General features: G+C 41.3%; 1 protein-coding gene across 2 annotated transcripts in view; it reads right to left on the bottom strand.

Annotated features, from left to right (window-relative positions):
* Positions 1-21,278, bottom strand: part of CRADD (CARD and death domain containing adaptor protein) — a gene marked incomplete at both ends in the record, with an annotated part of 78,974 nt that extends 57,696 nt beyond the window's left edge. The window contains one exon of one of the 2 annotated variants that reach the window (XM_080626109.1): positions 20,981-21,278. In XM_080626109.1, coding sequence (XP_080482235.1) covers positions 20,981-21,278 — 298 coding nt within the window. Of the gene's footprint in view, positions 1-20,931 lie in introns of both variants that reach the window. The other variant, XM_080626108.1, reaches the window with a different exon arrangement.
* Between the last annotated feature and the right edge of the window lie 2,148 nt (positions 21,279-23,426).

Genomic DNA, 23,426 nt, shown 5'->3' on the forward strand with positions numbered 1-23,426 from the left:
CTGTGCACTCATACCACAGCTGAGAAGCTCCAGGAGGTGCAGAAGTGAATATCATTGCCTCCAGTGAACATAAGGGAAAGCAGACTCACCAGTCACTTGCCCAAGGCCACACTTTAAATCAGCGTTAGAACTGGGAATATAATTCCCAAATCATTCTGCTTTCCTGGTTTAGGCGCTATTCAGTGGATTGCAGCATAAAAAATACCAAACAAGCACACAGACAAAATTAACAGTTTGGTGTAAAGGGAAAGTTATTTCAAGATAGGAGCAGTGTGACAAGGCTAACAGCAACCGCATAACATGAATTTGGGCTCAATCAGAGCTCCTCCCTGCAATGGGAGCACTGATAAACCTCAAAGAAAAGTGGGTCATTTTAGGAGGCCTGGGCATTATCAGCACACCAGTTCAGGAAAAAAGCAGGATTGTTACATACTGCAGCCAGTAGTAACCACCACACTACTTACAGTATATATACTTGTAGATACTTATACATAGAGACAGAAGATGGCTCTCCATGTAAGGTTAGAAGTGAAAAGGAGCTGCACAGCACTTGATGTGATGACAGAAACAAGCAGAGACAGCAAGGTTCAGATGTATGCCCTGTCAGACATCGGTAGGATACAGAAAATCAGAGCTACAAGTTTGACAGCAAATATAGGTTAGAAATACACGGAAGTGACTGGTGGAATAGGCCAAGGGAGTTATTTCAACACCCTGGCATGCTGCTCAGAATGATCTTTAAAATACATTAATGGGTGAATAAACAGTGAGAGTGAAAAGCAAATGTGAAAGATTAAAGAAAACAACCTCCTGCCCAATTAATGCTCTGCACTGACACAGCATCAAAGTGAAACCAAGGGGGCACCAACACACACTGCAATTTTTCTTCCCATTTTCTTTTTTGTTTCAAGTATCAAAACAAGCTTTCTTGTTAAATGCAACCATTAACCCTAAGAAACCAGGGATGGATTTTTTCATGGGAAAGGTTTTATTCACAACCCAATAATATGGGAATTTTTTCATGTTTCTCAAGAAGCTCTAAAACTAACCAGCCTGATATTACTTGGATGGATGGCACATCTGGGAGTGCTTTGAAGAAGCCACCTACTGAAAATGTAAGCAAATGGCTCTTAGGGTAGCTTTCTGATACTCGAGGAGGAAGTCTTTGGAGAGACCATATACAGTGATTATAAGGGCAGGGAGCAAATTCAACAATCTTAAAGGGGGAAGGGAGATAACTGCACTCAATCTACAAAAGAATTGATCTTTGGAAGTGCAAGACATATGGCATTCGGGTAACTGCACCGGATCAGGACAGAATATAAAACAAAACAGAGATGAGGGGACACGGGGTGTCCCAGCACATGTCCACAGCACATCAGGACACCATTTGTGACCTGCAAGGTGGGCAGTAAAAAGGCACAGTTAAGCCTGGGTGAGTGAGCCAAGAATTATGAATGCATGAGAGCTACCAATCCATTCTTTAAAGAACAAAAATCCTGCTCAGTACTACAAACAAATGGAAATCTGCCTGCCAAGGAAGGCACAAATTGAACAGACCATCTGAGCAGGCCTGTTCTCCAGGCTGGTCTCCAGGCCATGATGTCCACAGCCCACCCTCACCTTCGCTACCAATCCAGCGCCAACAGCTCCTTCTCCATAGATACAACACTTCTTGCTGTTTTACCTAAATGCCCTGCTCCTGGCAACATTTTGCCAAACACACTGCCCTTGGTTTTCATGGAGAAAAAACCCTACATACATCATGGTGGAGGGAGGGGGGAAGACTTGAAAATGTTAACTCTCAAGAGCTAGAAATGAAAGCCATGTGTTGCCCCCTTCACCGTGGCTGCGGCTGAGGGTGGCATACTCCAGCTACCCCCCAACACCCTGGGCAGAGGGCAACTGTTCTTACGCATAGCCTCAGGAGACAGCAGACTTTTGGGATCTGGGTTTGGCATCCAAAGTTCAGTCATGGTCCAGATCGAGACCAGAGTCCCTAATTTAAGTATCCCTTCCACAGGCACAACTGCCATGTAAACATTCATCTAAAAGCCATTTTCTCTGGTAACATTTTTTAGGAGAACAATGAGATGGCATGTGTGACTGCAGACTATCTCAGCCACCCACAGGAGCCGAACAGTCAGTTACATTAACTTTTTTGTATCATTCTTTGCTATTGAGTTGAAAGGGGAAATTCCTTTTCCAAACAATTTTTATGGGTAGTCAGCGTGTCCTGGGCAAAGATTAAGATCCATGTCAAGTAAATTACAGAACATCTTGGGAAGTTCATGTGTCATAAATCATTCAGATGAGAAATTCTGAGAAAACAGCATAAAGCAGCAATGACGCTTGCTGATAAGAGCAAACTGAACCCTTTAAAAGAGCAACAATTCCTGAAAAGCCAATTATGCAGTGCCATTTTTAAAAGTAGTCAAGTTGAGGCAGAACATGACAATTAACGCACCAGACATTACCAGCAGCAAACCTTATCTCAGTCCCAGGGGAGAGGGGCAAGACAAAAACATTAGGTTATGTGTAATATCATACAATCAAAACAGGTTGAGTAAAGGAAAATTGAGGTTTGTGCAGCTACTGAAACCATGAGCTCAGTCGAATGTCAGCACATACTTTAGACTGGTTTCCTCTTATCTTCCAAATGCAATCCAAGGTGCTGATCACAATCTGCTGAAACCTTAAAAACCTGTGCTGTAGTTAACAAAAATGTCTCCTATGGTAAGCTATGAATACTATGACACTTCTAGGCATCATCCACAGTGTTAAAATTCCCTTCCAGCAGCAAGAGACACCTTGCAAGAAAAGTTCAACTCTTCAGAAAGTGCATCCTCTGGAACACAATGCTACAGGGCCCCTGGGCCCTAAGGATCCTCAGTATTATACCAGTCAACTCCATCTTCTTTTCTGAGTTTTAAACATGAACTACTATAAAGGCTTCAGGGCCTAAGAATGAAGTGCCTATGTGAGATCAGGGCTTTCAAGTTGGGTTTTATTTATTTATTTATGTGCTTCTTTAAAAAAAATATATATCATTGCTAGCCTTTAAGGAGCGTGGGAGCTTTCTCCTTAACAGGAGCTCTCTCACTAGTTCCAGTGCCTGGTGGGAATATGAGATGTTTCTACTCCGAGATGTTACCTAACACTAACTCAGTTTGAAGTTCAGATTTTCCCTGCATTTTCCTTAGGGCAGACCAGAGACCTAAACCCCAGCATCTTCACCTTGAGATGTATATAATACAAATCAGCAGGTGATTTAGTGACTTCTACTCCATAGGCTAGATTCTTTACAGCAATTTAATAAATTATTAGCAAATTAAATGATTTTTCATGTCACTGTCTAAAGGTCCTACTATATTTTTTTCTGTACAGATTACAATCCAACTGTTGAACCACAGTAAGAACAAAAAAGCCCCAAAAAGCTTACCATGGAAAGACAAACTAGTGACAAAAAAGACAGCCTTGCCTAGTTCTCAGGAGTTAGCTGGTTTACCAAAAATTTAGCAAAATAAATTCTACCTGTGGTTCATGTTTCTCATGGTCCATAAGAAAACAAGAACTATGAAGTAATATAATGCAAAAACACAGAATGGAAAAGACTTCACCCATCAAGAGCACCTTTTCCTTAATCTTTCCTGATATTAGAAAGGTTCCTTTGTGTTCAGAACAAAAGCAAGAAACAAACCAAAACTTGAATCTTCAACTTGTAGGAGAAAGAGCTGGCTTTATCTCCAAATGGGAATGATCCTTTAAAGTTCCACTTCGAGAATTTGTAACGAAACTAGACCAATTACTAGCCTTTGAAGATTAATTGAAACTCTACAAAACAGCTGTTGACAAAAGGCAAAGTTCAGCTTTTCGTCCGGCTTAAGTCACAAAGAAAACTACCCTGAAATTAAGTTCTGGCATATTTTACAGTATAAACGTAACACGCACAATTTCTGTACTGGGGCAAAGCTCCAGCTGCTACATAGTGCTTGTTCAAAGCACAATAAGTTTTCTGAGGAGACTTAGCTCAACTGAGTGCTGCCTAAAGCAACTTGTATGGAAGGAAAAAAGTAAGTGACATAAAACAATTCTAAAGACAAGCAGTGTAGCTTTCTTCTGTACTAAATATAATTCAGTAATGTAGTTTTCCCCACTAGAAAACACAAAGAACAGCAACAGATTCAGCTGGTTTTCCCCCCAAGTTCACAGGTTCACCATCCAGCCTTGGGTGCACTGCAAAGTGACAGAACTGCGGTCTACCAGAAGCACCAATTCTCTTCTCAGCTACCTAAACTATTAAGGTAAGTATGTATATTCTGAACTCAAGCTACCAAAACAAGGTGACCCATGCAAAGCTGAGAACAGCTCTCAACAGCTTCTCATAACCTGTAGGCAAAATCAAGCATAGAATAGGTTGTAGTTCTGTCAAATAGCTGCATCCTCTTTGGCATTCCTAAAGCACCAACTACTTTTGTGTGCAGACGCCAATACTTATTTTATAAACCTGGAATGGTGGGGGAAGATTATCTAATAGTGCATTTTCCGTATCTTGATCCTAAATCATACCTTGTTTTGAGCGATTGCCTTCTGCCTTTATGTCTGAGGTAATTCATTTCGGTGTTCCAGACATGGCATATGTGCTTTCTTCAGGTATGTGTTGTATTATCACTTTTCATGAAAATAATGATGACTGTGGTGTTAAAAGACAGAACTTTGATAAGCTACCTCCAGTCAAATAAAAAAAAAAAATCAAACTGAGTCCTAAAACCTATGCCTAAAAAGGAAACCACTGAAAACCCTGTAATTAAATGTTCATTCTCAGCTTATGCTTTCCTGACTGGCTTTTCTACCTGAGACAGGCATCAGAGGGACAGATGCAAGGAAACCAAGAAAATGACTGTATATGATGATCAAGGAAAAAAGAGAGAGGGTTGAGGGTCAAGGGATTCAGAAAATGTAAGAACGGGGGGGGCCAAGGGAGAGCCTCAAACAAGGCATCTCTGATACCATTTCCCAAAGCCATATTAAGAAAACAGCAAAAATGCCACCTGGCACCTCTCTGTCTGGAGACAGAACAGAAAAAGAGAGTGGAAAGAGGTCCTACCCCACTGTTGGGATTCCCCAGTCAAACTTCCTTTCATGGTGCTGTGGATGTACAGCTCGACAGAGCCTGGCAAAGGTTAATGGTGAGTTCCTTGATGTGGTGAGTATATTAAGTAAGACAGACCCAGCATGGCTGTCCTTTCATCATCACTCAACCCAGCGAGTGTATTATGGAAATACTGACAAAACCTCAAGCATCTCTCCTTTTACAGCTAAGATTTCATGGGTCAAGAAGTTTTCTGAGCAACTGCAAGACTACTATAGAAGAAAGAATATTACTAATAACATAATGGATCCCACACGTGGTAGAAAAAAAACCCCAAACATCAAAGCATATATGCCCTTACAGCTCAACGGCAAGGAACCATGGTAAGTTTGTAATGTAGGTGATGCAAGGATAGGATAGGATTATAAGTAAGCCTTCAGAAAGCCCCTTTTTCAAAACCAAGGTGAGAAAATCTATAAAGCATAGTATGAGGAGCAAGCCCATCAGCTGAGGTCAGGAATAAGTGGGTGTCTGCTGCACAGCTGCAATGATTTAAGGACAAAGCACTAATCACAACTGTACATTAGAATTTATATATTACAACCTGGAGAAGATAAAAGACCACGACCACCAGCATGAATGTTACCACTGCAAAAGAAAGATGAACAGCTTTTGTAGAAGGAAGGCACTTCCAGGTCATTTTGGTGTTAACAATTTTTAACACAAGGAAGAAATTATATCCAAAACCCAAATTTCAGTGTCACGCAGAAAATAAGCATTCAGATAACTTAAAGCAGTTCTCCATGGTGAAGGAAAGCAGTCATTTCCTCATACTTTATATATCCTATGTGCCAATGGTATGTTTTTTAACCTTGGGATACCACTGGACTCAGAAGCTGATAAGAAAGGACATGAAATAGTAACATACTCACTTCAAATATCCTGACAAGGGCAGGACATGCAATCCTAGAAAAAGGTTCAAGAAATAACTTTGCTTTAAGATCTTTAAAGAAGACGTAGTTCGATTTGTTCACAGAAATGCTATTAAACTCTTCTCTGGTATGTACAATCAATGGGCTTTGCATCTCAGAATTAAATCGACTGTATGTTATAATGTTAACTGATCAGTGAAAGGGTTATGCATATGGAAATAGTAAACTGAGAAGAAAAAAACTATCCAGACTGGGGAAAAAGCTCAGAAGTTGTGGCTCAGTCATGACTGGAACCAGATAAGGAGAAAGGGGGACATTTAAAACTGGAAGATTTTGGGGGCCATTTAAAATCAGAAGATTGAATGGAAGAGGACTGAATTGAATTGGATAGGATTACAAGTGGGAGGCTTTCCAGGGGATTTTTTAATACCTCTATGAGCTTATTCAATAAACCAAAGGACTTAATCTATGGAGAGAGTAACTCTTCATTAATAATATGACAATATAAATGCTTTTCTTGATGCATAAGATTAACTTGGCAATCTGAGTAACTAAATAGTGGTAACCCTGTTGGAAGAAAAAGGGCCATGGCAATGACTTGTATAGAAACTAAGCAATAGAAAAAGCAAAAAGCCACACTTACAGCATAGAATAGAAGAGAAGGACTTTCTTTGTGACTGCAAACCCTAGAGGTGGAAAAATGTTAGCTGGTGCCAAATCAGAAGGCTAATTAATGCCTGGCAATACAGAATCTCTTACCACCTCACTCTCCCCACCAGGAATAGGCATGCTTTGGGACTGTGCCTGCTCTGATGTTCCCGGATTAAAAGTTATTAGATCCCCAAATCCAGGACTTCTGGTACTCTCCAGCCTTGTGTGGAAAGAGTTCATAATTATCTCATAGACAGTGATACAAGACAGTGATGAAGTCTGAAAAGCTCCAGACTTGTCTGGATGTGTGTATCTCAGACAACATTACTGACATGATGACAGTTTCCCAGAATCAACCTACAAGATAAGGACAGCACACACAAAAAACCAGCACCTGTACATAAACTGGAGGGTTTGCAATTTTAACTGGACAGTGTACTATTTAGTACAAGAAGCACTAGCAATACTGTGACTTCCACAAGTAATTAACATCAGGAGGAATCAGTCAATGTGAAGGCAGCATCAAGACATGGACATCCTGTATATTTCCTCTGAAGCTTTATGGACAAAAGTTACCCAATATTTGATAGTATTCAATAAAAGAATGCTGAAGTTGAAAAACCAACCTGAAGAAGTGTACCATGGTGAACTTCATCTTGGGGGACACTATCAGGAGGGCTGGATACTAACAAGTACACACAGTCTAATGTCTAAGACCAACGTGAAAGGCTTATCCACAAAAGCAAAAAGCTAGTTCTGCCTTTCCTAACATTTAGAGGTGATTGCAGAAGACTTGCAGGGAACCTCATGGGATTGCTGTAGCTGTCATTAACAAGATTTTTTTTTCTGTAAAAAAGTCCCAAAGCGTTTCAGCACTCACCAAAGAGGTTTTGAATGGGAAGTGATAGTACATTTGTGCAGGCAGAACAAGAGGAGGGAAACTCAGTGCATTGCTTTCTTAATCAGAATATAGTCCCTGTCAACAAAACTACTCAGTGATACAGCAAGAATTTTACCAAGTGCATGGGCTACCAAGCAGCTGAAGTGAAAGCTCTTAAATCATAAATTCAAGGCTGTATATCACATTTCCCTTCTTATCTAGCTTCATAAAACAAACAGGGAGAAATCTTCTAAACCAGAGCCTGGTATGCTAAGAATTTTGTATGAGGGTGCACATACCTCACACAAAGTCAAAATGAACACTGCAGTGGACATGTAATCACACTAGGAATGCTTCTGATCAGCATTAGCAAGGAAAACATTTTGTCATGCAGCAGGCTAGAGCATGAAACTCAAGTGAACAGCAGAGTTTACACTTCAATTCTTCCTGATATTAGTCTGAATGGAAAGGCACCACACTACTGAGATTCATTTTTTCTCTAAATTACTTGATGTTTATTCTTTACACTACTGTAGGTGGCAAATTGAAAACAAAAGAAACATGCTAACAGAACAAAAATACACATACAACCCTGCAATATCCCCCTGTGCATCCATCAGTGGAAACATAGTTGTTTTCACAATTACAGACTCTGTTTATACTTTATGGCCCAATCCTGTGGATAATTAAAGTATCCACATAATCCAGGAGAGACCAACAAGCATGATAACTGCACAGCCACACAAATAAATGTTTGCAGGTTGAGTTTGACAAGAAAAATACATTATCTCAGGCCTCTTAACTAGCTATTCCAATTAAACAAATTTTAGCAATGCACATGTTTCCACTAGTTGAGATATGGACACCATGTAAAATGACCATCGCCTTCTGAAGACTGAGGAGCTCCTTTCAGGCCTTTGTTTTGTGCAAGATATCAGATCAACACAGTGGAACACCAGCAGCTGATCAACTTAATTTTACCTAAACAGAAGTATGGTAACAGCCTTTTAATAAAATGGCAGACATTTGTGCTAAAAAGGTATTACCCATTTCTTTCTTACCTGTATTTTACACAGTGGTCACACTGGAAGCTGAAAAATCCCTAACACAGGTAACAACTTTAAAGAGACAAGTGAAGTATATGTATCTATCCTTTGTATAGGAAAAGGAAAGTTACGCACCTAGTTGAACAATTTAAAGATACACTAACACTGCTATATGTGAGAACTAGGATAGATTAAATATATAAACAAATAGCGATAAATGAAAACTAGACTCCCAGAGTCAATTCTCCTTCATTCAGGTGCAAGGCAGAGACACAGGTTTATCACCAATCCCCTTCCCGCAGAACAGGTCTGAATTATTTCACTAAAATCCATGCATTATTTCTGGGGAAAGTTACGGGCATTAAAAAGGGTATTCAGAGAGGCCTCTGTGCCAACTGAGAAGCTGCCTCAATTAGCCCAGATGAAACAAGGAGGAGAACAACTCAAGCTCTATCTTATCTCTTTCTGGGACTTAGATACACTTATTTCAACTACTGGAAGGACTTCAGTCAAAATTCAAAATTTGGAGTGACACCACCAAAGATTTCTAAAACACAGCTGAAGGCCACTGCTCATATCAACTGTAGATGTGTGTCCAAGACGTCAAGGTGACACAAGGTGATACCCTACCTGTTTGTCTGTGGGGTCATATTAATATTAAACTATTCCACGCAAAGAGCTGCGCGTCACTGCCAGCTGCTGGCAGGGATGCAGTCCCATCCGACCTGAGTGCATCCACAGGATCCAGCCCCGCAGGTGAGATCACATGAGAAATGGCTGGCCGCGTGTCCTGACGCTGGCTTGTGACAAGATGCCGTGCTGCTCGGCACTGTTGAGAGGCAGGCAGCCTGGGACCTGCCCAAAGAAGGCTTTGAAGTGCCTGGGGAGTGCCAGTGGCAAAAGCTGCGGTGCCCGGGGACCTGTCTGTGAGTACAGACAGCAGCTCCATGGGGAAAGATTTAAGGCTTTTGGATCCAGGTGCCTGCAAGAAGAATGCCCCAAGAATCCCGAGTTAATTTCTACTGCAAACAGCTGGCTAGCTTTTCTAGATATAACCTGACATTTCTTTTAAAACAAGCATTTTGCAGGTGAACTCATCAGATCCACCATAAGCACATGAACAGAGGGGATGATGAGAGCATTTTGCAACCCTAACTGCAGTAATTGCTGTTCAAGGATATGAAGATGAAACTAATCTCATATGGGTTGTGGCAGAACTGGAACACAGAGAAATACATGACTTTTTAATTAAACAGAAAAAGAGTAAGAATAAAGAACATGTCTTGTCGCTTTGAAAAGCTGAGCAAACACAGCCATCCCCTACGGTAAATAAAAACATATTTAAAGAAATACTTTCTTCACACAGAAATACTAGAAAGTACTGGGTTTACTTTTTGTTCCAGCCTTCCTTTCTCAACAGTTATTTTGCTGAGGATTCATATGCTCTTGCTTAAAGGCAGCACCAGCTACCCGTAGAGGAAGCCTACCTCCTACCAGAGACAAGAAAAGACTCCCAGGGCTGGCAAGGGGCACAGTCAACCCTTCACCTGTGTAAAATCCTTTCACCCAACCATAGCACACGTGTTATTAGAGAGATCCAGAGACTGAAACAGGCCATCTGTTAAAGAGCTCAACATATTATTAACTACAAATGAAAGCTAAGACTTTGAAAATCATCAGCACAGGACTAAAATTGCCTTTTTTAAAGCCAAGGGGGAGCTTACCCTTGACCTTGAGGGGAGAAGGGTTGGGTAAGCTTGGGTTAACTGTGAGTCCTTTTGAAAATCCCAGGCAAGGTGGTGAAACGCTAAGATTAAGAAGGCTGCCAGAAGAAGTGGTGCATTAATGGCAATTTATTCCCCTTGACCCAATGCATTAAAGCTTATTTCCTGCACACACAAACTGTATAGTATAAATCAAATCAGCTCCTTCTCTAACTGTAGATTGGAAGAAACACAGAAGCTTTGCTTCAGTTCACAGCAGAGGTGTTTGTCAAAACATGCATACAACTTCTTGCCAATATATCAGTGTTATGAGGCAACACAAATCTATTCACAGACAAAGCAAGAGCACGAGGAAAACTTACAAAGAAGATCAGACATTATACTGAAGCAATGGTCTAATGGCTAAAGAAGCAACAAGATTAGTTTTCTATTTACACAGACAATTGCCAAATAGATAAAAATTGGCTTTAAAAGTCTTGGATACGAAACCATAAAGATAAACTAACAAGATAAACCACAGGTGCTTCACTCTGAGATAACAACTAGTGATAGTCAGGTGGTCTAGTTCTCATTCATATAAACATATACATGACCATAAACAAATCTGGAAGGAAAGCTTACCTGCATATGGCAACACAAGCAGGGTTTCAAGATATAATAACCATACACAATTACCATTTCAGTCATCAGTGGCAAGACCTTTGTCCTGTTCTCGTCAATCAGAGTCTGCCTTCTGACTTTACTGGAGTTGGACTTTCATGGTGAGACACTAGCTAACATTTTTACTGACTTTGGATGGCCACGCAGCCTCCAGAACACATTCAAGTTAAGGTGGGTGTGTTTGCTGCTTGGTTGTGGGCTTTTATAAACAGCCAAATTCATAGGCCAAATTTATGAAAGACAATAGATTTTCCCCATGAAAGGGAAATACTAAAATTGAACATTTTCAGATGGAGCTACAAGGCAGTTCTGGAAGTGCTAAAAGAAGGGCTGGCCAGCTCTGAAGGACAATGTTGATGAAGAAAAATTTCATTAAAAGAAGTCTACAAAGTCTTAAGTAGGAAGTTCTTTCAGTTACTCGGGAGCATATATTAGTGTTTATTATTGGCCCACAAGGACCATTAATTAGTATCAACAGAATGTCTATACTGATGACATAATGCAAAACTAACAACTGCATCTTGCTTTTTCATGTTTACAAGTGGCTTTATCATGCTGCAGGTCAAGTCCTTACAAGAAAAGTTTTACAGTCTCTTCCAGAAAACAATTTTACTCTCTGTACAAAGCTTTTTCAATGGTTCCCTTGCCACACCCTGAGACAAGACCAACAGAGGGAAGCTGGCAACAATTAATAAAAGATCTCAAGGATCACAGAGGACTGCAATTATGCATGGTTTTGGGACTATAAGACATGGACTTATATAAGATTTTATCATACTGTGATGGAAGTTGAAGAGGAAATTGAACAGACAATTGAGATATTTTGTCTAATGGAAAACTACAGGTAGTGAACTCTGTAAGCTATTTAGAATGAACATACCCCAAGATGAGAAACAGTACTATAAACTCTGGGAAATAGACTTAAATGATAATAAATAAATCTTACAAAAAAAGGCATTTACGTGCATGCAACAGCATCCCTGATATGATGCCCATCTGCATCTGTTTTGCAGGTGTTTATGGACAAAAGTGCCTCATCCACTGGGCAGAAAAGTCTGTGTCTATATTAGCAAGTAGTATGGAGCAATAGGAGAGACCCTATAGATGACACAGATGGTGCTAAGAATCTGCCGTTCAGACTCTACGAAGCTGGAAGGCTTCACTTCTAACTGGCTCTAGTCTATGGACTCCGTGAACACCCAGAGCACATTTTCCTGTTTAGATTCACCTGAAAAAAATCTAATTCAAATACTCCAATTCACTTAAAAAGCACATTCGTAATCAGAACTGGAAGTCATGCATACATATCCAAAGTGTCCTATGTCAGCACTAGCTATATTTGGATTAAAATCTCACATACTAAGTATGATGACAAGTTTACAGAATCACAGAAAAATTTAGGTTGGGAAGGACCTGCAAGGCCAGCTTCAAAGTCTGATCAGGTTGCTTGGGGTCTGCTACTGTTGAGTGTTGACTGTCTCCAAGCATGGAGATTCCACAGCCTATTTGGGCAGCCTCACTTGAGCTGCAACCTTGGGTGGCCAGGGCTTAACCTGTCTTGTGATATTTTTTTTTCCTTATATCCTTACATCAGAATTTCCCTTGCTACTACTTGTGGCCACCACTCCTTTTCCTTTTGCTGCACACCTACAGGAAGAGTCTGACTCCACCTTTTCTGAGTTTACTTGGCCTTCTCTTCTCCAAGAACAAACTCAGTTGTCTCAGCCTCTGTGTTTCATGTTAAACTAACCTCTTCAGTGCTACTCCACAGGACTGTAGTTTGTCAATCTTTCCCTTGTACTGACACAGCATTTTAAATACAGACCCCTAGTACCAAGTACAAGGGAATAATCACTTCCCTCAGCCTGCTGGCTTTGCTCTTGCTGATGCAGTCCTGTGTGTGGTTAGTCTTTGTCATCACGCTTTCTATCAAGACATCCAACTTCTTTTCTGCAGAGTTGCAACCTGCCAGTCAGTGTCCATCTTGCATTATATTGTGGAAATTCTGTATCCCAGGTGCATGGCTTGGAACTTCTGCTGAATGTCATGAGGTTCTTGCTGGCTCATTCATCCAGCTTCCTGGGATCCCTCTGAGAGACAGTGTCACTCTTCTGTGGCAAATGTTCCCCAAGGCCTGGAGTCATCCTCTGCTTTAGGCACCGTTCAGAAGATCCCAGAACACCAACTGACAAGTGTGCAAACAAAGTTAATTCACCTAAAAGCTTCCTGAAGATCCAGTTCCTCCCATCACCCAAGCCACTGACAAACAGGTTAAACAGGATCAGTCCCACTGTCAGCCCTGAGGAACTTGACTCGAACTAGCCTTCAGTTAGATGGATATTGAACCACCAACCACCCATTTAGCCCATATCTTCCCAGGTAGCCACAAGAATGCTATGAGACTGTGCTGAAAACCTTGCTGAACTCAATTAAACAACATATTTTATCACAAAAGGCAAGAATCAGGTTGCGCAAGTCTGATTTATCTGTGGTAAACCCAAGCTGGCTGTTCCTGGTCACGTTACTGTACTTCATGCATCTGGCTTACCACAGCCTAACAAACATGACAGAAAACAGCCTTTCAAAGACATAGGCTGGCTCCCTCAGCACTCTCAAACACATTCCATCCAGCTCCATGGATTTGCGTATGTCCACTCTATTCAGGTAGCTCCTAACTAAATTACCTTCTACTATAAACATCATCTCCCTTATCAAAATTCCACTAGTAGGCACAGAGATGAGGGCCAACACGGAGCAGACTTCACAAATGAAGACCCAGCCATTTCTATGACCTTATTCAGGGGTTGCCTTAGCCTTCCTTCTACTGCCAGTGTACCTGTAGAAGCCTATCTTGTTACCCTTCACATCCTTGAATGGTTTCAAACTCAGATGAGCTTTTCCCTTCCTAACTCGATCCCTAAAAGCCCACAGAATGCTTCTATATTGCTCTCGGGTAGCCTGTTCTCACTTTCCATCTCCTAGAATTTCAACTCAACTGGGAGTTCCCCTTTCAGCCAAGCTAGTCTCCTTCCATGCCCATTGCTTTTCTGGGACCATGTTTGTGCTTTGATGAGGTTTTCCATGATGATTAGTTAAGTCTCCCTGGGTGCTTTTTGCTTTCAGAACTGTCTCCTACAGTGTCCCATCAACTAGTTTTATGAACAAGCAAAAGTCCAGGACCTTTACACTGCTACTTGCTTTCCTCTCTTCTCTCAATATCTTAAACTTGAGCACTGCATGATAACTGCAGCCAAGACTGATACTAACAAACACATCCCTAGACAGTTGTTCCTTGTTTGTGGGTACCCAGGCCAGCAGAGCACCTCCCTTAGTTTCTGCATCTAGGACATTCATCAAGATATTGTCCTTCATGCTTTCCAGAAGCCTCCTTGGGTTGCTGTACTGTGTCACACTCCCAGTAGACACCAGGGCTGTTAAAGATTTCTGAGAACTAGGGCCTGCAATAGCAGCCCTCTTTTAAGGCTTCATTGGATCATAGGGAAATTCGGGTTGGAAGAGACCTCAGGAGGCTTCATGCCCAACCTCCTCTTGAAATCACGGTCAGCTCTGAGATCAAACTATGTTGTTCAGTATTCTATCTAGATGGGTCTTGAAAACCTCCATGGATGAAGACTGCTCAGCCTCTCTGGGTCCCTGTTCTGCTTCTTGATCCCCCTTATGATGAAAAACTCAGAGCCAGTTAGAATCTCCCATTTCAACTAACACTCTTCACCTCTCATCTTCCCGCTATGCACTGCTGTGTAGAGCCTATCCCTGTCTTCTCTTTATATCCTCTTTGTAGGTACTGGAAAGCTGCTATCTTCCCTTTTCCAGGCTCTACCTCCTTTCAGTCAGGAAGCCCTATAAAAGATGCCACCACAATGTCTCTCTTATGGAGCTCCCTTCTGATCCTAACCCATAAGCTCTTCATCAGCCTGTTGCCCAGGGAATAGCAAAGCTCTGTGCATTCAAGACACTCCACTGCAATGGCATCCTTGTCTAAGAACCTGAGGCCACATGCTATGTCACTGCAGTGGCATCCTTGTCTAAGAACCTGAGGCCACACGCTATGTCACTGCAGTTGCGTGAACTATCCTGCCATGGCTCTGCAAATCCAATGACACCACAGTACTGCAACTGTGCAGACCTCCTGAGCAAGATGCTTTTGTCCCCCACTATTGAGTTGATCCCATCTGACCCTAGCAGTCCCCATTTCTTGAAAAGGTGAAAAAAGTCCCGTGGTCATACAGTCCAAAGTGCTGCCGTGACAGCAGGTGCAAAGACAGATGCGAATATGCAGGATGGAGTCCCTCTGCCCAGGTTTTTCCCCTTGAATGGCAGAATGGAGAACACTGATTGGGCTCCATGACTTTACATGACCCTGTAGTCACCTTTAATCTGCTGAAGTGCTACTGGTGCCCACATGAGAGTCGCAAAGTTTGATGCTTGGCGAGGCCTTGGCATCCTCTGTGATATCCTGGATCCAGTCCCAGGGGAAACAGCAAACTTTGGAGGTCATTAAATCTGGTCAGCAGATGGATGTCTCCATTCCCTATACCAAGGAGTCTTCAATCCCAGTTACCCACTGTTTTCTCTTCGGGGCACTGGTTATGAATAGTAGATCAGGCACAGCTGGCCCAAACACCTCTCTTGCCAGAACTCACTCCTCCTCACCTGTTTCCAGGGATGGTATTTTTATTATTAAATCTATACTGTTACTAGCCTCACACATTTGTGTTACTGAGGATGACACCAAGTATGGTTGTATCTTTCTATTAGCTTACTTGAAAGTAACTGTGTGAGATTGGGCAGGAAACACTACAGTTCTTAACAGCGATGCCTGAGATTTGGGCTTCTCAAAGTGAAAAACATAGATGTAAGCAGCACAAACACAGCTGCTTATTAACACAGTGAAAAATCACCAAAGCAAATATTCTTTAACTGTAAAAAAAGGAGAAAATCTTACATTCATACACACATTAAAACCAAAATACATACACAGAATGCTCTGTAGAACCAGGGAAGTTAATTACTTGTCCATGTCGTGATGCATGCTGTTAATATTGAGTGTGGACACAAAACTTCAATGCCAGACTTCACAGATCTCGCTGCAGTCAGAACACAGCCACAGCCATAAATGTAACACCCAATTTTCAGGGAAGATGGGAATGTGGAAAAGAGTTTGGGAAATTCTCCTATGAGGATGCCTTTGAATCTCTGCAGAGAACATTTTCTATAGCCTCCAGGACTGGGATGTGGCACAAGGGCATTCCTTCATCTCCAGGTCTATCCAGTGTGGCCAAGGCTGCTAAGCCCATCCCTTTCCTTCAGACATACACATCAGGAAACTCCCCCTTCTGCCACTGGACTATACAAGAAAGGGGAGGGAAAGAGAAGAAAGAAAAAAACCACTGTCTTCTGCCACCATTTTAGAGAAAAGGAATTCATCAGCTGCTCTTCTATCTGACATCCAAATGGAAAAGGCAAAGACCAGGCTGTTTCCTCACTGCATTAGACATGAGAGGAAGCAAGACAGGAAGAGGGCAGGAAGCAGTCAACAAAAGGTAAGAGGAGACGCTAAACTTTCCCATGTCTTAATGCTGTTGCATTTGAATCTTAATTCTTAGAAACCTACAATCTAGCTGTGTAAAAAGGACTTTGAGAAAGCAGGGAGGGGGGAGGTAGTGTGTGCTTTCTCAACAGAAGTACATATTTTGCTTTGTTTTGTATTTGCATACTTCATCCAAAGTGTTACACAATACAAAGCTTTATATAGCTATATGAGAACACACGCTCCCCACACATCCAGGGAAAAACCCCAACCACACCAAAATCTGTTCACATAAAAAAACTCACAGAAGTTTAACAGGACTCTAACGCAGACTGCTGAGGAAGCACCACAACAGCAGCAAAATCATGCATTAGAAAATATTCCTTGCTTAGTTGTGAGAGAACAGCTTTTCCAAGACAATTCCGTCTAACTCCATGCCCCAAATTCACTAACTTTTCCCAGATAGCAACAGCTGCTGCAGGACTCCTTTGGCAAATGCTGTATCTCAGACTTTTTCTCAGTATGCCGTGATTTCCTGTGGAATGGAGAAATCATCTTAGCTACGAAGAGGTGCAGTACTAACACTTTTATAAGTAAATAATTTTACAGCAACATATAGTACAGAGAGAAATATAATAATTAGGCAGAGACAATAATTGAGCAGAGAGAGATCAGAAAAACATTCTGATCAAGAAACACCATCGAAGCTTGTATTTTTTTATTCAGTGCAAAAAATGTTGGGTAACTGCTTGCTGTTCCTAGAAAGAATGGAATTCTGTTGCCAACAGCTGTAGTTTTTCATAGGAATTATAATACTAGATTGAAGATTTATGTTCCTGACAAAGGCATAAAGTTATCCAAACTAGGGCAGAAAAAACAGAATAGTCTTTTCCCAAAGAAACAGACCCACATTATTTTTGTTAACCCTTACCACGGCAGAAGTTTTGATCTTTGAAACCAGGAACTCATGCTGTGGTTGAGGTTTATAGTGATTAAGTCTTGCAATGGACAGGGTGAACTGTTTTATCATGGGTTCTTAGACAAGTAAGAAACACAATTTATCATCTTGAAATCAAAGTCACAGATAGTTACCTCCAAAAACCCACAACTTTAAATTTTCTTCTTGAAATTTTGGGGTTTTACAATGACGTTTTCCCTGCTTTAAGAAAAGGCTTCCCCAGAGCTCTGGCCATTGGACAGATTCATATCAGATTGGAGAAAGGTGACCCTAGGCAAAAGACTGTCTTGTGCATTAAGTAAATAAGGAAGGGGAAGGAATCTTGTGTCTCTTTGCTGCAATTACACAGATGTGAGTGGCCCTAGCTGCCTGCACATCACTCTCCTGATTCCCATGAAAAAACTATTCCTCACGCTCTGCAGGGTTAGAGTGTTTTGTGTTCCTTGGAACTACAGCAGATAGCAGTATACAGAATACTTTTAAGTCAACTAACGTTCAGCAACAAAACTCAGGATATCGCAGGTTTTAAAATTCAATTACTTACACATAGCCAAACAGCACACTCCGGATTGAATCCTGAGCCAATTTACAGTTACATTCTATGCTGCTCCATGAACATTACACCAAGTTACACAAGTTAGGAATCAATAAATACATTTTCTCAGAAGTATTTGCCCAAAGGCTCCCACTGAGTCAGTGGCAGGGTCTTGTTTAGGTCTCAGACTTTGTCTTCCATTTCGTAGCTGCTTGGTCCATCAGATCTGTTTACACTACGTCACCAAAAATGTTTTTATTTCTGCCCCTCTGAAATCCCTGTTTGTTTTGTTCAGTTGGTTTGTTGTTTGGGGTTTTTCTGGTTTGGGTTTTGGGGTTGTTTTTTTTTATTAGGGGAAGAAAACAAATTAAAAGCTTCTCAACAATTACAGTTGTGATTTATTTTTTTTTTAACTGGGAACCAACAAACTGTATTTCTCAGCTGAAGCAAAGATAGAAAGCCTGATCTCTTTGAACAAAACACACAATAGTCCAAAGGTCTGCATATAAAAATCACTATGCACGTGCCAGTTTTCACATTCAGATACAGCAAACCTAACAGTTTACTTTTACTGACTTTAAAAGTCTTACGTGTAGCCAGTGAGAAGTGAAAGACTACAAAATAAAACCTTCCTTCACAGAACAACTCGCCATGAGTCCTTAGTCCCGCAAAAACTGAGGATATTTTGCTTGAGTAAACAGAATTTTAATTGAGCATAAACAAGTGAACAGCAGGCATGCCATTTCCATAAATATGCATGATTCAACGGAAAAAAAATAAAAAAAGATTTAAAAATCTGGGACCATAAAACCTAGTTCAATTTTAAAGTTTTGGGGTCTAAGAAAAAGGTGAAGTGTATGTGGCAGGCTTCTTTCAATACAAATGGATTCTTGAAAAGAAATTAACACTGACGAATCACCATTTGTAAGAACTGTTTCAAATAGGGCAGAAGTTATCTAGCATGGTGCTAAGGAACATATTTAATTTTAAGTATGCTTATAGTTTTGTTAGAGCCAATGGCTTTTTCCATGCTTAAGGCCAAGCATTTGCTCAAGTATTCTGCCTAGACAAAAGCTTACAAGTTTGTTGTTGAGAATGCAAAGCGAGGCTTTTTATCCCAAACCACATTTCCTTGCATGTAATCAGCACTGATGATGCAGCCCTGGTTTCCAGTTCATTCCAGGGTGCACTCAGCATTTATTAGGGCACAGATGGTGCTCTCTTTCTTTGGCTTCTAAAGAACTTGCCTAAATATATAGAAAACAAAAAAAAAAACCTTGGCGAGCTGCCTCTTATCCTGTTCTTACATTCTGGATTGCCACAGTAAATGCAACAGTAATCTTTGATCTAATCTGGAAGCCTCTTCTAACTTACACACAAAATTTGGCAAGAGGATTATCAAGTACAGTCAGCCCACTCAAAACTGGAGAACCTGATAGACATAAATCCAACACATTAGCCACAAGCGATCCAGAACAGGAACAAGTAATCCACACAACAATCTAAAGAACAAAAATCAGAAGCATTTTTTCTAGTAACAAACTAATACTCCATGGCTGTGTTTGCTTTTCTAGAACTGTAAGGATTATTCAACAGCTTAACCAGCAATTAGCAAATGAGCAGCCTGATTTGTAAGGCAAATAAAGAGCATTAGAATGACAGGATTTGTCATAACAGCCTGCAAGGTCTTTTCCAGAACACACGAGTTTGCATTGTGCTGAGAACTTGCAGTATTTTCCCGTATGGGCAGCACAGGACATTTATTTCCCAAACTCTGAAAATTATTTACTTGTTGCCAAGCAAGCATAAAGCTACCTCCACAGAGATGCAACAGGAAGAGAAGCTGTCACGATAGCCCACTAAAAATGTCCTAAGGTAGGATAATGTCAGATTTGTCCAGCAGACCTTGACAAAATGCTCCTGAACATGCAGCTGAGACACAGGTGATGGTCAGTGGGTCTTAGTCACCCACCTTCACAGGCTTTCAGTGTCACGCAAGGCACATTGACACTGGAAAACCACACATCATGTGCATTCAAAATGCATATGACCAAATTCAAATGGCAGGAGGTGGCGGGCTTGGAGAAAGGCTATTCAGACTGCTTGGAAATCTTGTTCCCAAGTGAGGACTATTTTGCTATCTCAGTGGTAACATGAGGTTAGCAGCCAGGGCATGCTGCCAGAGTCTAGGGCAAGAAACGTGCATTTTAAGCAGTCGTCTTTATTGCAAAACAGCCCAACAACTGCATGCACAGATTGGTAAAGAAATCACTTCTGAACAAACATCAAGTCCAGAAAACTAGTTTTAGAAGTACATGTAAATGTCAGAAAGCCAGAGGTTTGACTAAATTAGATTATATAACACCTACTAAATCAGTTAGCTCTTAAATTTGTTTTACAACCAAGCAATGGCTAGTAATTTTGGAAGTAATGATCCTAGGTATTTGCAATGTGTTAAACATAATAAATTAAATAAATCTAAATTAGCATATAGTACTAAATCAAAGCAACATTAAAATCATAATAAAAGTAAGTAAATAAAAATTCTGATAATACGAACAATCCAGAAACAAGCCACTATAAAGCAAACATTAAACAAGCAATAATCAGGTGTAGATGGTGAAAAGTCTGTTCTGCAGCTAGTTAAAACTACCTAGTCTGTTCCCTCTGAAGTAATGGAGTCTGCGTCCTTCTACATCACAGCCTCTCCCAAGGCAGCCTCTCCTCTTATCTCCTGGTCTTCTGAAGCTCAGCCTTGCTCACTCCCCAAACTTTGCAATGCTTCCTGGCGTTTAGCTGACTTCCAGGAAATGCAGTTTGTCCCCTTTTCTCGGTATCATGCTCCATATCCACACACCACATAACTTGAAGTTACTGGTACATTCAATACTTTCAAAATTACATCTTGAGAACAAGCATCAAACTATCAGTAAAAATAATTCTGGCCTTACCTGCAGGATCTTGGACTGTTATTTCTTTACGCTTCATCACCAGCTTGTCTTTAACCCATGGGAACTCCTGCAAAGAATCCAAGAATGCATCAAAAGCTTTGGGTCCTCTGGTGGGGAGAATATCAAGGAGCATCATGGTTTTCCTCTGACTGGTGGTTTGGGCTTTTATTTCCTCAACATGACTGTCCATGAGAATCCCTTCTTGGTAGAGATACTGAATAACAACTCCATCCACCAGCACCTCTGTGCAGAGCTCCAGGCGCAGGGAGCGCAAAAGCTGCTTGTCTCTGGCATCCATCTGGCAACCTAGCACGTGAGAAAAGAAGTAAGGAAATGTGTGAAGGCGAAAATACTTCAACCTTTAACACCCAGAAGTGATGTTTAATACCTGGCAACCTTTAGAAAGAATGCCAAACTCAGAATCATCAACCTGGGAAAACCATTAATGATCCCCACCATCTTATTTCTGCTCAGATTTCACCATCTCACAAGCTAAAATTCAGCCATTTCTAGGAAGTATGAGACAGGAAGAGAACTTTTGGCACTGTGAAGACCAGTCCTTTGCTGAAATAGAAACCATACCAAATAACTCCACTTACTAAGTGGTCAAGGTCCTTACAAAGGGCAGCTACAGTATTTGCCAGTCCTTAAGAGACTACCCAAAAAAGTTAGAGAGATGTCACACCTGACCTCTGTTACTTGTGGCTCTGATGCTATTCCTGTTAGAGCAGTGCCAGACATCATCAGCAGAGACAGTCAGCAAGTAGCTTTGGCCTACGCAATGCATTTTAATTTCAGGAGAGGTAAAAATGTCCTTTACGCACCAGGTCATTCTTCCCCCTGACTCATCCAGGAAGGCTGCTCTGGAACTTGACTGATCTGATGATGAGAAATTTTCTCTGAATTTCCACCTCAAATTTATCCACCTTCTATTTATAAGCATTTGTTCTGCCAAAGCTGTTCTTTAGCTTAAGTAGTGCTTCTCCCTGCCTGGTATTTACCCTTCTAATGTGTTCACAAGAAGCAATCTGATGCCTTCTGCCAACTTCCATTTCTCTTGACTAACACTCTGACTAGCCAAAAGCTGAAAAAGATGCATTTTATAGCCCCTATATAGAAGAGGAACCAAGCTCCAGAGACAACAAACAGCTCACCCAAGACCATACCTGGAGTCCATGCCAGACCTATGAACTGAATCAAGATGTCTAGCCCAGTCCTTAATGACAAACATATCCCTAGGCCCACTAATGGCACTTGAAAAGGAAAATGACAGAGTAATACAATTAAATACTTTCTGATGACTAAATAATGAAGTCAAAAAACTGCAGCAGGTGTTGAGTGTGATTACCACGAGAGTTTCTGATTATTAACCTAAAAGCTGCTGTTTGAACAGCTAGACCATGCAGAAACGGCACTTCATTCAGCTCAAGGATACAAGGAGAGGCAGGGATTTTCACAGCTTCTATAAGACACCTCCTGAAGCCTTTGTATCATCAGAGGCATCGACTGACTCCCAAGGCCCCATCAAAAACTGGCTGGTTGGCCTGGTTGTTGAAATCTGAAGTAGGCAACCAACAGAACATATAGGCATGTAACTGGCATCTTGCACAGGACGCAAGAGCATAGGATCACAAGGGTGGGACTGGAAAACCCTCTGATAAAGCCACTTTACAAAAACACATCCCCTGCGTGCTGAAACAATCCTGGATGGCACCTAGTAAGTTTCTCATACACCAGAGTGAATTTTGAGGTGCCTACCATGTGTCTAGGGGTCACTTGGGAATCCATCAAAAGCTACCCTGGCACATGTCCTTAAAAAATGCTGGTTTGCTAAGTACTGCTCAAACATCAAACACCATCACAGAGTGAGATGAGATGGCTGCAAGCAAGGAGACAGAAAAAAGAGCAGGCAAGAAAAAGAACTGTATTTTCCCATTTCATACAATCATAGAATGGTTTGGGTTGGAAGGGTCCTTAACGACCACTCAGTTCCAACACCCCCTACCACAGGCAGGGACACCTTCCACTAGACCAGGCTGCTCCAAGCCCTGTCCAATCTGGCCTTGAATCTGCCCCAGGGAGGGGGCAGCCACAGCTTCTCTGGGCAACCTTTGCCAGCACCTCACCACCCTCATAGTAAAGAACTTCTTCCTAATATCTAATCTAAATCTCCCCTCTTTCAGTTTAAAGCCCTTCCCCCTTGTCCTGTCACTACATGCCCTTGTAAAAATTCCCTCTCAAAGATCTCTTCTAGGCCCCTTTAGCTACTAGAAGGCTATAAGGTCTCCCTGGAGCCTTCTGCAGACTGAATAATCCCAATTCTCCCAGACTGTCTTCACAGGAGAGGTGCTCCAGCCCTCCGAGAATCATTATTTGATGTTAGGATGCTCATTTTAGAGAGATGAAGCTGAAGATTCTGTAACACACTACATTTACATTACTGTGA

Source organism: Psittacula echo (assembly GCF_963264785.1).
Source record: "Psittacula echo genome assembly, chromosome: 1".
Lineage (NCBI taxonomy): Eukaryota > Metazoa > Chordata > Aves > Psittaciformes > Psittacidae > Psittacula > Psittacula echo.